The 12250-nt window shown below is 37.1% G+C and overlaps 2 protein-coding genes across 2 annotated transcripts in view; both read left to right on the forward strand.

Moving 5' to 3' along the window:
• The window catches only part of LOC136027946 (actin-binding protein IPP-like), a 67411-nt gene that overhangs the window by 34525 nt on the left and 20636 nt on the right, over positions 1–12250 (forward strand). Inside the window, exon 8 of the mRNA XM_065705417.1 lies at positions 6142–6367. Within this exon, the coding sequence (XP_065561489.1) occupies positions 6142–6367 (226 nt within the window). The remainder of the gene's footprint in view (positions 1–6141; positions 6368–12250) is intronic.
• LOC136027945 (polyubiquitin-C-like) lies at positions 1511–4057 on the forward strand. The gene has a single exon (XM_065705416.1). The coding sequence runs from the start codon at positions 1514–1516 to the stop codon at positions 3878–3880; it is 2367 nt and encodes a 788-aa protein (XP_065561488.1). The 5' UTR covers positions 1511–1513; the 3' UTR covers positions 3881–4057.

The raw sequence follows: 12250 nt of genomic DNA on the forward strand, positions 1-12250 counted from the left end.
TTGCGATTCCTGGGTGTTCTTTTGGATGACAATTTATCGTTTAAGTGGCATGTTTAAAAACTAAGATGGAAAATGGCAGTCACGAAAACTTGGCTCCTTTAAGAGACAGATGAAAAGTTTCTTATTGAAGGTTTCTTATTAAATGTTTTTTATGGTTTAGTTGTTTTTGGGGGGTTGTTGTTTTTGGGGGGTTGTTGTTTTTGGCGTTGGATCGTCGATGACGCAGATAATTTTAAAAGGTATTTTATTGTCAGGTGATGCGAGGGTCACCGTTTTGTGGGGACTGCCGGTGAGTTGATTTCTCTTCCTTAACGATTTATATTTAGATGTTTTTTAGTAAGTTTTACGATCCTTTATTTATTCTATGCCTTTTCCCAAATAATGGCCATTGAACCCTTTGGGACATTGTTTTTATTATTGTTACTTCATGGAAATAAATGGAACTTGAACTTGAATAAACTTCATGACGACACCTTCCATAAGAAATGGCTATTGGGAAAACTATAATGAATAATAGCTTGAAGCCTTATGGCCTTTTATTATTGGTAGTCCGTTCTGTTTGTGGACAAGAAGAGTTTCAAAAATTAATTTTAAGACAACTAAGTTATCTAGACTAGAAATGAAATACGACAGTTATGTGTACGGGTAAAGAAGTGATTTTTCTGAACCAGGAATTTGATCAAAGGAGTAGTTTCACTTGCCAATTTAGCAGTGATGGCTGTACACTTTGTCAAAAATTGTATCTTTTATGCAAATTGTATCTAATGTAGGAACAACGAAGTTGCTAAAGTATGACATCATAAGCCAGAGAAGCAACTTTTCATAAAATGCTTGAGTCATATCGCCTGGTACATAGAGATATGGTTTGTGTACAATTGAAATAAAAAATCAAAGCCAAAAATAATAAATGTGATACAAATCCAGAACTTCAAAACCAGAAATGCCAAAACGATTGAAGGACTGGTAGTTGTTAAGATTGATCACTTGGCCACATTTTGTCAAACAGGGATCAATTAACTCTGCCACAATGGAGTAACATACCTAGGTCTTGCATCATCCAAATATAAAAAGAAAAAGTGTTCTGATGTATTAATTTTTACTTACAATATGTTACCATTAACCGTTCCACATGATCGATTGGTCATTTATCTGTCTTTTTAATGTGGTGTCAATTTGGTGGTATAAGCAAAATTGTGGATTTTGTTTTGGGACCACAAGAGTATTTGTTAGATTATTGCTCAGTTTTAAAGATACATATCTAAATTTGGACTGCAACGTCATGAAAAAAACCAGTATTTTGCCTGCGAAATGGAATTGCGTAAAAAAATCTATGTATTTAGAATATTTTTGAAGAAAAGATAATTGCATAAATATTTCCTTGTGGTTTATTTTGAAAATATTATGTTTTTATAAGTAAATACTATTGTACAATAAAGTTTTCTTTGTCGAAATAGGGGTATATATATTTTTCAATTCGGCTTTATATGTTCTTCTGTTCACTTAGAATTATACAATGATGATTTTTGTTAAAACCTTGACTGGAAAGACTATTACGCTTGATGTGGGGTCATCTGATACTATTGAGAATATCAGAGCAAATATTCAAGATAAAGAAGGCATTCCTCCTGATCAGCAGCGTCTGATTTTCGCTGGCAAGCAGCTTGAAGATGGCCGTACTCTGTCCGACTATAATATCCAAAAGGAATCGACACTCCACCTTGTCCTTCGATTGAGAGGTGGGATGCAAATATTTGTCAAAACCCTAACTGGAAAGACAATAACACTCGAAGTTGAGCCTTCAGATACTATAGAAAACGTCAAAGCAAAAATTAAAGATAAAGAAGGCATTCCTTCTGATCAGCAGCGTCTGATTTTCGCTGGCAAGCAGCTTGAAGATGGCCGTACTCTGTCCGACTATAATATCCAAAAGGAGTCGACACTCCACCTTGTCCTTCGATTGAGAGGCGGGATGCAAATTTTTGTCAAAACCCTAACTGGAAAGACCATAACTCTCGAAGTTGAGTCTTCAGATACTATTGAAAACGTCAAAGCAAAGATTCAAGATAAAGAAGGCATTCCTCCTGATCAGCAGCGTCTGATTTTCGCTGGCAAGCAGCTTGAAGATGGCCGTACTCTGTCCGACTATAGTATCCAAAAGGAGTCGACACTCCACCTTGTCCTTCGATTGAGAGGCGGGATGCAAATTTTTGTCAAAACCCTAACTGGAAAAACCATAACTCTCGAAGTTGAGCCTTCAGATACTATTGAAAACGTCAAAGCAAAGATTCAAGATAAAGAAGGCATTCCTCCTGATCAGCAACGTCTGATTTTCGCTGGCAAGCAGCTTGAAGATGGCCGTACTCTGTCCGACTATAATATCCAAAAGGAGTCGACACTCCACCTTGTCCTTCGATTGAAAGGCGGGATGCAAATTTTTGTCAAAACCCTAACTGGAAAGACCATAACTCTCGAAGTTGAGTCTTCAGATACTATTGAAAACGTCAAAGCAAAGATTCAAGATAAAGAAGGCATTCCTTCTGATCAGCAGCGTCTGATTTTCGCTGGCAAGCAGCTTGAAGATGGCCATACTCTGTCCGACTATAATATCCAAAAGGAGTCGACACTCCACCTTGTCCTTCGATTGAGAGGCGGGATGCAAATTTTTGTCAAAACCCTAACTGGAAAGACCATAACTCTTGAAGTTGAGTCTTCAGATACTATTGAAAACGTCAAAGCAAAGATTCAAGATAAAGAAGGCATTCCTCCTGATCAGCAGCGGCTGATTTTCGCTGGCAAGCAGCTTGAAGATGGCCGTACTCTGTCCGACTATAATATCCAAAAGGAGTCGACACTCCACCTTGTCCTTCGATTGAGAGGCGGGATGCAAATTTTTGTCAAAACCCTAACTGGAAAGACCATAAGTCTCGAAGTTGAGTCTTCAGATACTATTGAAAACGTCAAAGCAAAGATTCAAGATAAAGATGGCATTCCTCCTGATCAGCAGCGTCTGATTTTCGCTGGCAAGCAGCTTGAAGATGGCCGTACCCTGTCCGACTATAATATCCAAAAGGAGTCGACACTCCACCTTGTCCTTCGATTGAGAGGCGGGATGCAAATTTTTGTCAAAACCCTAACTGGAAAGACCATAACTCTCGAAGTTGAGCCTTCAGATACTATTGAGAACGTCAAAGCAAAGATTCAAGATAAAGAAGGCATTCCTCCTGATCAGCAGCGTCTCATTTTCGCTGGCAAGCAGCTTGAAGATGGCCGTACTCTGTCCGACTATAATATCCAAAAGGAGTCGACACTCCACCTTGTCCTTCGATTGAGAGGCGGGATGCAAATTTTTGTCAAAACCCTAACTGGAAAGACCATAACTCTCGAAGTTGAGCCTTCAGATACTATAGAAAACGTCAAAGCAAAAATTAAAGATAAAGAAGGCATTCCTTCTGATCAGCAGCGTCTGATTTTCGCTGGCAAGCAGCTTGAAGATGGCCGTACTCTGTCCGATTATAATATTCAAAAAGAGTCGACGCTCCACCTTGTCCTTCGACTGAGAGGTGGGATGCAAATTTTCGTCAAAACCCTAACTGGAAAGACCATAACTCTCGAAGTTGAGCCTTCAGATACTATTGAAAACGTCAAAGCAAAGATTCAAGATAAAGAAGGCATTCCTCCTGATCAGCAGCGTCTGATTTTCGCTGGAAAGCAGCTTGAAGATGGCCGTACTCTGTCCGACTATAATATCCAAAAGGAGTCGACACTCCACCTTGTCCTTCGATTAAGAGGCGGGATGCAAATTGGCATCCCGCAGTGTTTTCCAAGTGTTCCCCCTCCAACTCCCCCCTATGTCAAAAAATCTGGTCGGGATTTGAAATAAGATCTCTGAGACATGCATTCCTTCTAAATATATAATTTCATTAAGATCCGATCCCCTATTCGTAAGATAAAAGTACTCCAATTTTCACGTTTTCCGAGAATTCCGGTTTTCCTCTCCAACTCCCCCTAATGTCACAGGATCTGATCGGAATTTAAAATAGAGCTTTAAAGCACAAGGTGCTTCTAAATATCAAATTTCATTAAGATCTGGTCACCCTTTTGTAAGTTACAAATACCTCATTTTTCCAAATTACCCCCCCCTCCCAACTCCACCAAAGAGAGCAGATCCGGTCCGATTATGTCAGTCACGTATCTTAGAGGGGTTTTTATTCTTCCCATCCTGTTTCATCCTGATTCTCCGCTTTACGTATTTTCTAAGATTTCCGGTCCCCCCAATGACGCTGAGATTGAGATTGACGCGGTTAAGATTTAAAATAAGAGACTTGCGATGTCCTTCTAAATATGAAGTTTCATGAAGATCCGATCATTCCTTCGTAAGTTAAAAATACGTCATTTTTTCTAATTTTTCAGAATTACCCCCCCCCCCCTTCCAATAGAGCGGATCCATTCTAATTATGTAAATCATGTATTTAAGACTTCTGCTTATTTTTCCCACCAAGTTTCATCCCGATCCCTCCAATCTAAGCGTTTTCCATGATTTTAGGTTCCCCCGCCCCTAACTCCCCCCAATGCCACCAGATCCGGTCGGGATTTAAAATAAGAGCTTTGAGACACGATATCCTTCTAAATCTAAAATTTCATTGAGATCCGATCACCCGTCCGTAAGTTTAAAACACCTCATTTTTTTCAATTTTTCAGAATTAGCCCCTCCCCCCCAACTACCCCAAAGAGAGTGGATCCGTTCCGGTTATGTCAATCATGTATCTAGGACTTGTGCTTATTTTTCCCACCAAGTTTCATCCCAATCCCTCCACTCTAAGTATTGTCCAAGATTTTAGGTTTCCCCTCCCAACTCCCCCCCCCCCCCAATGTCACCAGATCCGGTCGGTATTTAAAAAAACAGCTCTGAGACACGATATTCTTCCAAACATCGAATTCCATTAAGATCTGATTAACCGTTTGTAAGTTAAAAATGCTTCATTTTTTTATTTTTATTTCGAATTAATGGGCCCCCGACTCCCCCCCCTCTAGATGGTCAAATTGGGAAAAAGACTATTTCTAATTTAATCTTGTCCGGTCCCTGATACGCCTGCCAAATTTTGTCGTCCTAGCTTACCTGGAAGTGCCTAAAGTAGCAAAACCGGGACCGACAGAATTTGCGATTGCTATGTGTCACTTGGTTAATACCAAGTGCCATAAAAACTTGCATTTCAACAAAATCCAACATAGTAGAGAACCAAAGCATGAAACAGTAAGGTAACAAAGCAAATATTCGAAATTTTAGTATTATTTTTGTATTAAAAAGTTTTATTTTCGTATTTTTTTCTGTCTTTTTAAAAATATTCACTCGTTTTGATATAATTTGGTTTCAGTGATAAACGTAAAGGCAGTGTGGTCTAAGAAATGATTTGTCCTTATGCAATTTATGTGGTTTGTTTTTAGAGGAGTTAATTTCAGTCTAAACACAAGTTGTTTGTGTTAATATAATGTATATGATTTGTTTTGGTGGACTCGTGCGGTCTTTAAGCCAGCGTAAGCTACCACAGTCTACCCTTGTAGAAGATGGTAGGCATAAGTCACACTGTCTTAATTCAAATTAAATGGAAAAACTTTTTTAACTGAAAGTAGGGAGCGACATTAAAACTTAAAACGAACAGAAATTATTCCGTATATGAAAGGGGTTGTCCCCTCCTCGACGGCTCGCTCTTTACGCTGAAGTTTAACTCTTTCTCACAACTCTACTTTTTAAACCAATAAAAACCAATACAGTAGGGTTCTCTGATACGCTGAATCTGATAGTGTGATTACCGTTAAGATTTTATGACTTTTAGGGGGTGTTTCTCCTTATTTTCTAAAATAAGGCAAATTTTCTCAGGCTCGTAACTTTTGATGGGTAAGGTCAAACTTGATAAAGCTTATATATTTAAAATTCTGTTTGATGTAACTATCGCCATCAAAATTCTGTTTTTTTTAGAGTCTCAGTTGCTATTGAGCCCGGTTGTTCCTTACTACAGTTCGTTACCACGAGCTGTTTTATAAAACGTTCTTCATCCTCTATGGCAGACTGTATTTCCTTTTGTTCTCCTAGTAAGAAATGCAATTGAATTTGGAAAATACTGATTTAATTCAACTTGTCTTTAGGTTTATGACGTCAACGATGACAAATGGACGGAGATAGCGTGTCTTCAAAAACCCCGATGTGAATTTGGCCTTTGCACCATGGACAATCTTCTATATGCCTTAGGTGGTTGGGTTGGTGAGGACATAGGTGGTAGCATAGAGAGGTACGACCCGGTAGTAAACGAATGGAAGCTGATTGGGGAAATGCCAGAACCCAGATTCAGTATGGGTGTTGTTGCACATGATGGTATGTCAATTTGGTTAATTATTTAATTACCTAAATCTGTAAATAGTGACGAAGACCACACTGCCTTTCCATCACAAACACTAAAAACAAGATGAACAATAGGGAAATTTTAAGACAGTGGGACTTTTTTGAAACACTGTTCATTTTAGTTTTATTGATTTTATCCTCTTGTAAGTTGTTTTTTCTTATATATTTTTGTATTGCTGAGGACGGCCCTTGGACATAGGGCCGAAATATTCATTCTAATTTGTTTCCCACTGTTTTGAGAAATTCCCTATTGTTCTTCTTGATTTTGGTGTTTGTACCTAAATTTGGTTATGTAATATAAATAAAATAATTAATTTCCCACAGTTCCGTGGATTGATCTCTTCATTCCTTGGCTATTTTTGTGAATCGATCAAACGTGACAAAAAGTAGTCATAACTGCACTTAAGGTGTTTCTTTCGCTTATGATTAATCAAAAGAATATGTTCTTCCCGAAACTTTTGGTTATTTAGACCTAAAATGGTTGTTTCAGTTCGTGTTTGTTGAAAGGGGCACTAAATGATTCGTAACATTTTTTATTTTTAATAATTAATCATTAATAGAAATGATTGCTTTATGGTACCTCCAAATACCCTTAGTTTAAATTAGTCTGGAGAGTTTCTTCTTGCTGGAATTTTTGGTTCATTATACCTTTTTTTCATATAGAGGGACATTATTAATTTTTATATCTTTTTTGGGGTTTTTTTCTACCGACTGCTTCTAAAAATCTCTTTTTTCCTTAATATTCAAATTTGTTTACTTCAATTCATGTCTCGAAGCTATTTAGTTTTAAGGTGTATCCCAGAAAACCTATGACAGCACGTTCAGACTTTTATCTATAAATGATTCAGGTTCAATGCCTGCTCTAGTAAACAGATGACATCACGCTTAAATTAATATCTCAGAATTAACTTAGTTTTAAGGCCTATCCCAGCAAACTAATGAAAACCCACTCAAATTTATCAAACAGTTCGTGGTAATGAACTGTAGCAAGGAGCGACCCGGTTCAATAGTTACCAAAACTCTAGAAAATGGAATTTTGATACCAATAGCTACATCAAAAGAATCACATTTTAATGCTGATTTTGAATATATAAGTTTCATCAAGTTTAGTCTTACCCATCAAAGGTTACAAGCCTGAGAAAATTTGCCTTATTTTAGAAAATAGGGGTAAAAGTCATAGAATCTTAACGAAAATCCCCATTGTAGGAATTTCAAGCTCCTATCTACAAAAATGTGGAATTTTGTATTTTTTGCCAGAAGGCAGATCACGGATGCGTGTTTATTTGTTTTTTTTTTTTTCAGGGGTGATCGTATCGACCCAGTGGTCCTAGAATGTTGCGAGAGGGCTCTTTCTAACAGAAATGAAAAGTTCTAGTGCCCTTTTTAAGTGAACAAAAAATTGAAGGGCACCTAGGCCCCCTCCCACGCTAATTATTTTCTCAAAGTCAACGGATCAAAGTTATGAGATAGCTATTTTATTCAGCTAGTCGAAAAACCTTATAACTATGCCTTCGGGGGTGACTTACTCCCCCACAGTCCCCGTGGGAGGGGCTACAAGTTACAAACTTTGACCAGGGCTCACCTATAGTAATGGTTATTGGGAAGTGTACAGACGTTTTCACGGGGATTTTTGGTTGGGGGATGGGTTGAGAAGAGGGGAATATGTTGGGGGAACTTCCCATCGAGGAATTTGTCATGGGGGAAGAAAACTTCCATGAAGGGAGCGCAGGATTCTCTAGCATTATTTAAAAAAAAAAAACAATGAAAAAATAAATATGAAAAAAAATATTCAACTGGAAATAAGGAGCAGCTTTAACACTTAAAACGAACAAAAATTATTACGCATATGAGGGGCTCACCTCCTCCTAATACCTTGCTCTTTATGCTTAAGTATTTTTAGTAATTTCAACTATTTATTCCATGGCTTTTGTGATTCAGGGGTCATTCTGAATGAATTGGGACAAAATTTCTGCTTTATTGTTAAGAGCGAGGTATTGACGAGGGGGTGAACCCCCTCATATATGTAATAAAAACATGAGAATACAAAAGTTCGTTACGTAGGCTAATCTATAAGTTACGTATATCTTTTACTAATAAAAACATTCGTAAAAAATTAAAAGTTGTAGTTGCCTTTTTAAGTAACCAAAAAATCGGAGGGCAACTAGGCTTCCTCCCCCGCTCTTTTTTCTCAAAATCATTCGATCAAAACTATGAGAAAGCCATTTAACAAAAAAAAAGCAAATTTCGTTTTAATTATTCATCTGCGGATCTGCGGATAGCCAAAATCAAAACATGCATTGATTCAAAAACGTTCAGAAATTAAATAAAAAAACAAGTTTTTTTTTTTTTAACTGAACATGAGGAGCGACATTAAAACTTAAAACGAACAGAAATTACTTCGTATATGAAAGGGGCTGCTTCCTCATCAACGCCTCTCTCTTTACGCTAAAGTTTTTTACTGTTTTCAAAAGAAGAGTTGAGAGAAAGAGTCAAACTTTAGCGTAAAGAGCGGGCGTCGATGTGGAAGCAGCCCCTTTCATATACGAAGTAATTTCTGTTCGTTTTAAGTTTTAATGTCGCTCCTTACTTTCAATTAAAAAAAAACTTATTTTTTATTTAATATCAGAAAACTATTCAGCTTTAAAGACTGCTTCAGAAAAACGATGGAAGCATACTTAAATATATGTCTCAAAATTATTCACTTTTAAGGTCTATGTCCCTACTGGAAACAATCTTTTTTTTTAAGCTATGTATTTTTATTTCTCATAACATCAAAAAAAAAGAAAACAGAAAAAATCATCAATTTCAATTTATTATTCAATTCAATTTATTCAAAAAGAAAAGAAAACACATAACAACAATAATAATAAAGATCCTAGAAGCGAACTTGTTAAGGACCAAAATAAAAAAAAATTGAAAATGAAGAAGAGAGAGAAAAATAAAGAAAAGAGAAAATAAGGGTATTTAAAGCAAATTGAATAAATATTTAGAGAAATATAATATTAAGATTTTAGTACATTGTTATATAGGGTCCGAAAACTTGTGTATAGCTCGACACTTGAGGGTATTAAATTCCACTGAATTATAGATTTATAAATTTGGGATCGCTGGGCGCAACTAGAGATACACCTGGGGACAATGAAGGAACGGTTGGATGAACGGAGACAGTGGTCTTCAGAATTATTACTATTAAAATAAGATAATAAGTGGGGAGGAAGATTTTTATGGTAAGCGGAGTATGCAAGGGATAGATTTAATTTTTTTATGATTTTTTCAAAAGGGATAATACCAAAATCGGAGTACAAGTCCTTGGTGGGATATAGTCGTGGCAACCGAAAAACTGCTTTGACGGCACGGTTTTGAGCAGATTTTAATTTATTGGTAAGTGAAGGATAAGTATTGCCCCATACAGATCCGCAATATGAGATATATGGGTAAATAAAAGAATAATAAAGGGTGACAAGGATATCGGGAGGAAGAAAATAATTCACACGATTAATCATACTTACCTGTCGCAAAATTATGGCTCTGATATAGGACACATGTGTTGTAAATGATAGGGAGGAGTCTATGTGGACACCAAGAAACTTGGCAACTTCGACCTGCGGGAGGAGATTGGTAGAATATTTTAGGCCACGTGCTGGCTGAGCTTCATTTTTTTTTTGTAAGGGGTTCGAAATAATACCACCTGACTTTTCTTGCTGCTAATGGTCATGCAGTTAACGAGACACCACTCCTGTACTCTATTCAGAAGGGTTTGAGTAGGGGTGACGACGGATGGTAAATTAGGACCGGTAATGAAAAAGTTGCTATCGTCAGCAAAAAGTACTGGGTGCAGTGATGGACCCAGGTCCGTAATCAAATCATTAATATAAAGGAGAAAAAGTATTGGACCAAGAACAGAGCCCTGTGGGACGCCCCTCCGGACAGGTAGGGGATGTGAAGTCACCCCGCCCAGTCTCACACTCTGTACTCTACCAGAGAGATAAGAGCCGAACCATGAGAAAGGAACTCCGCGAATCCCTAGGTTATTGAGTTTACTTAATAAAACACTGTGATCAACCATGTCAAAGGCCTTTGAAAAATCCAGAAATAAGCCCAATACAGTATTTTTAAGGTCAAGTTGGGAACGTATAAACTGTGTGGCGTCTATTAGTGCATGAGCAGTTGAAAATTTTGCACGGAAGCCATATTGATGGGGAGAAATCAACGAATTTTATGAATGATTCCCAAATACAAAGGGAGAAAGACGTCGGAATATAATTCTCTCGAGCACCTTAGATATAACTGGGAGAAGTGAGATTGGACGATAATTGCTTATCTCAGACGGATCGCCTTTTTTATGAATCGGGATAACAATTGCTGATTTAAATATTTCTGGGAAGACTCCATTGGTCATAGACAGGTTTGCTATGTGCACAATGGGTTCACAAATATAGGATAATACGGTCCTAAGAAGCTTATTACTTATGCCAAAGAAGTCAGGTGTACTACTATTAGAGAGAGATTCGATAACTTGAAGCACCTCTTTGCGATCAGTTGGAGAGAAAAACATGGATCTGGGATTCTTGCTAGGGTGTACTGACTGTGAGAAGGAACAGAAGTTAGCATTTGGAATATTAGTGAAATAATTATTAAAAGCATCCGGTACTGAAATCGGGTCAATTAATCTGCCACTGATGTCCCTAAGGTTAATAGGAACAGATCTTGAATTCCTTTTTTTTTTTTAAAGAATTTCATTTATTGTAGACCAAATTTTTTGCAAGTTCCTTTTGCACTGAGAGATTTTTGAATAATAATAATTTTTCTTTGCTTCCCGGATGAGTATTGTATATACGTTTTTGTATTTTTTTATAATTAGTCAGGTCAATAGAGATTATCAGGCTATTTGACATTCAGGGGCGTATATGGGTAGTTTTTCGGTTTGATTTACGAACTGGAAAGGTTGAACTGATAAGATCACTCAGTCCCTGTGTAAAACTCCTTGTGGCTGAATTAACATCCTGACAATCCAAAGTCTTGGACCAGTCGAAGGATTTCAAACAATCCGTGAACAGGTTCATATTAACAGTATTATATATTCTATTAGACGTAGGGGTATTAGTTCTACGGGGTTGAGTAGCTGATAGGGAGGGTAAGGAAAGATAGATTGGAAAGTGATCTGACAGGTCAGAGAATATTATTTTGGAGGACAGGTGGTTTCCCAGGGAAGTGGATACAAAAATGTTATCAATTAAAGTAGCGGTAGATCTCATGGGATCAACTCTAGTAGGAAAAAGGATTGTGGGAAGAAGACCACTTAAGGTAAATGTTTCAAAGAAGGTATCACAATCATTGTTATTGCTAACATTTAATAAATTACAATTGAAGTCCCCAAAAACTATTGCCTTCTTTTGTGGTAAATTAATAAAACTAGAAAAATCATCTAACAGACTACAAAAGAAAGGTGTCGGAAATGAGGGTGGTTTATAAAATAACGAAAAAATAAAAGAATTCTCGTCTACACTTATGTTGACGATTATTGAATAAATGCATCTATTATTTATAGGTTGCGAGAACAAGAATTCACAGTCTAATAGTCTGTTGAATTTTAGACTTGATCGGATGTAAAGAGAAATGCCACCAGAGGACTTGGTTAATTTTCTTTCAATATGAATAGCTTGAAAGCCAGTGAGGGAAAATTCATTAGTATCATCAATTTATGAAAGCCACGTCTCCGTTATTCCAATTACGTCGAAAGGGCAGTAACCATTTGTTAAAATTAAATCTTTAAAATTAGCCCACTTATCCCGTATGCTTCTGATATTAAAGCAAATTACATTAAGTTTGGTCTCTTCCATTAGCTTAGGTTTCATA

Source organism: Artemia franciscana, chromosome 6 (genome assembly GCF_032884065.1).
Source record: "Artemia franciscana chromosome 6, ASM3288406v1, whole genome shotgun sequence".
NCBI classification, from domain to species: Eukaryota; Metazoa; Arthropoda; class Branchiopoda; order Anostraca; family Artemiidae; genus Artemia; species Artemia franciscana.

Excerpts from the sequence above, each read along its gene's own strand:
- LOC136027945 (XM_065705416.1), top strand. The coding sequence starts at position 1,514 with ATGATGATTTTTGTTAAAACCTTGACTGGAAAGACTATTACGCTTGAT.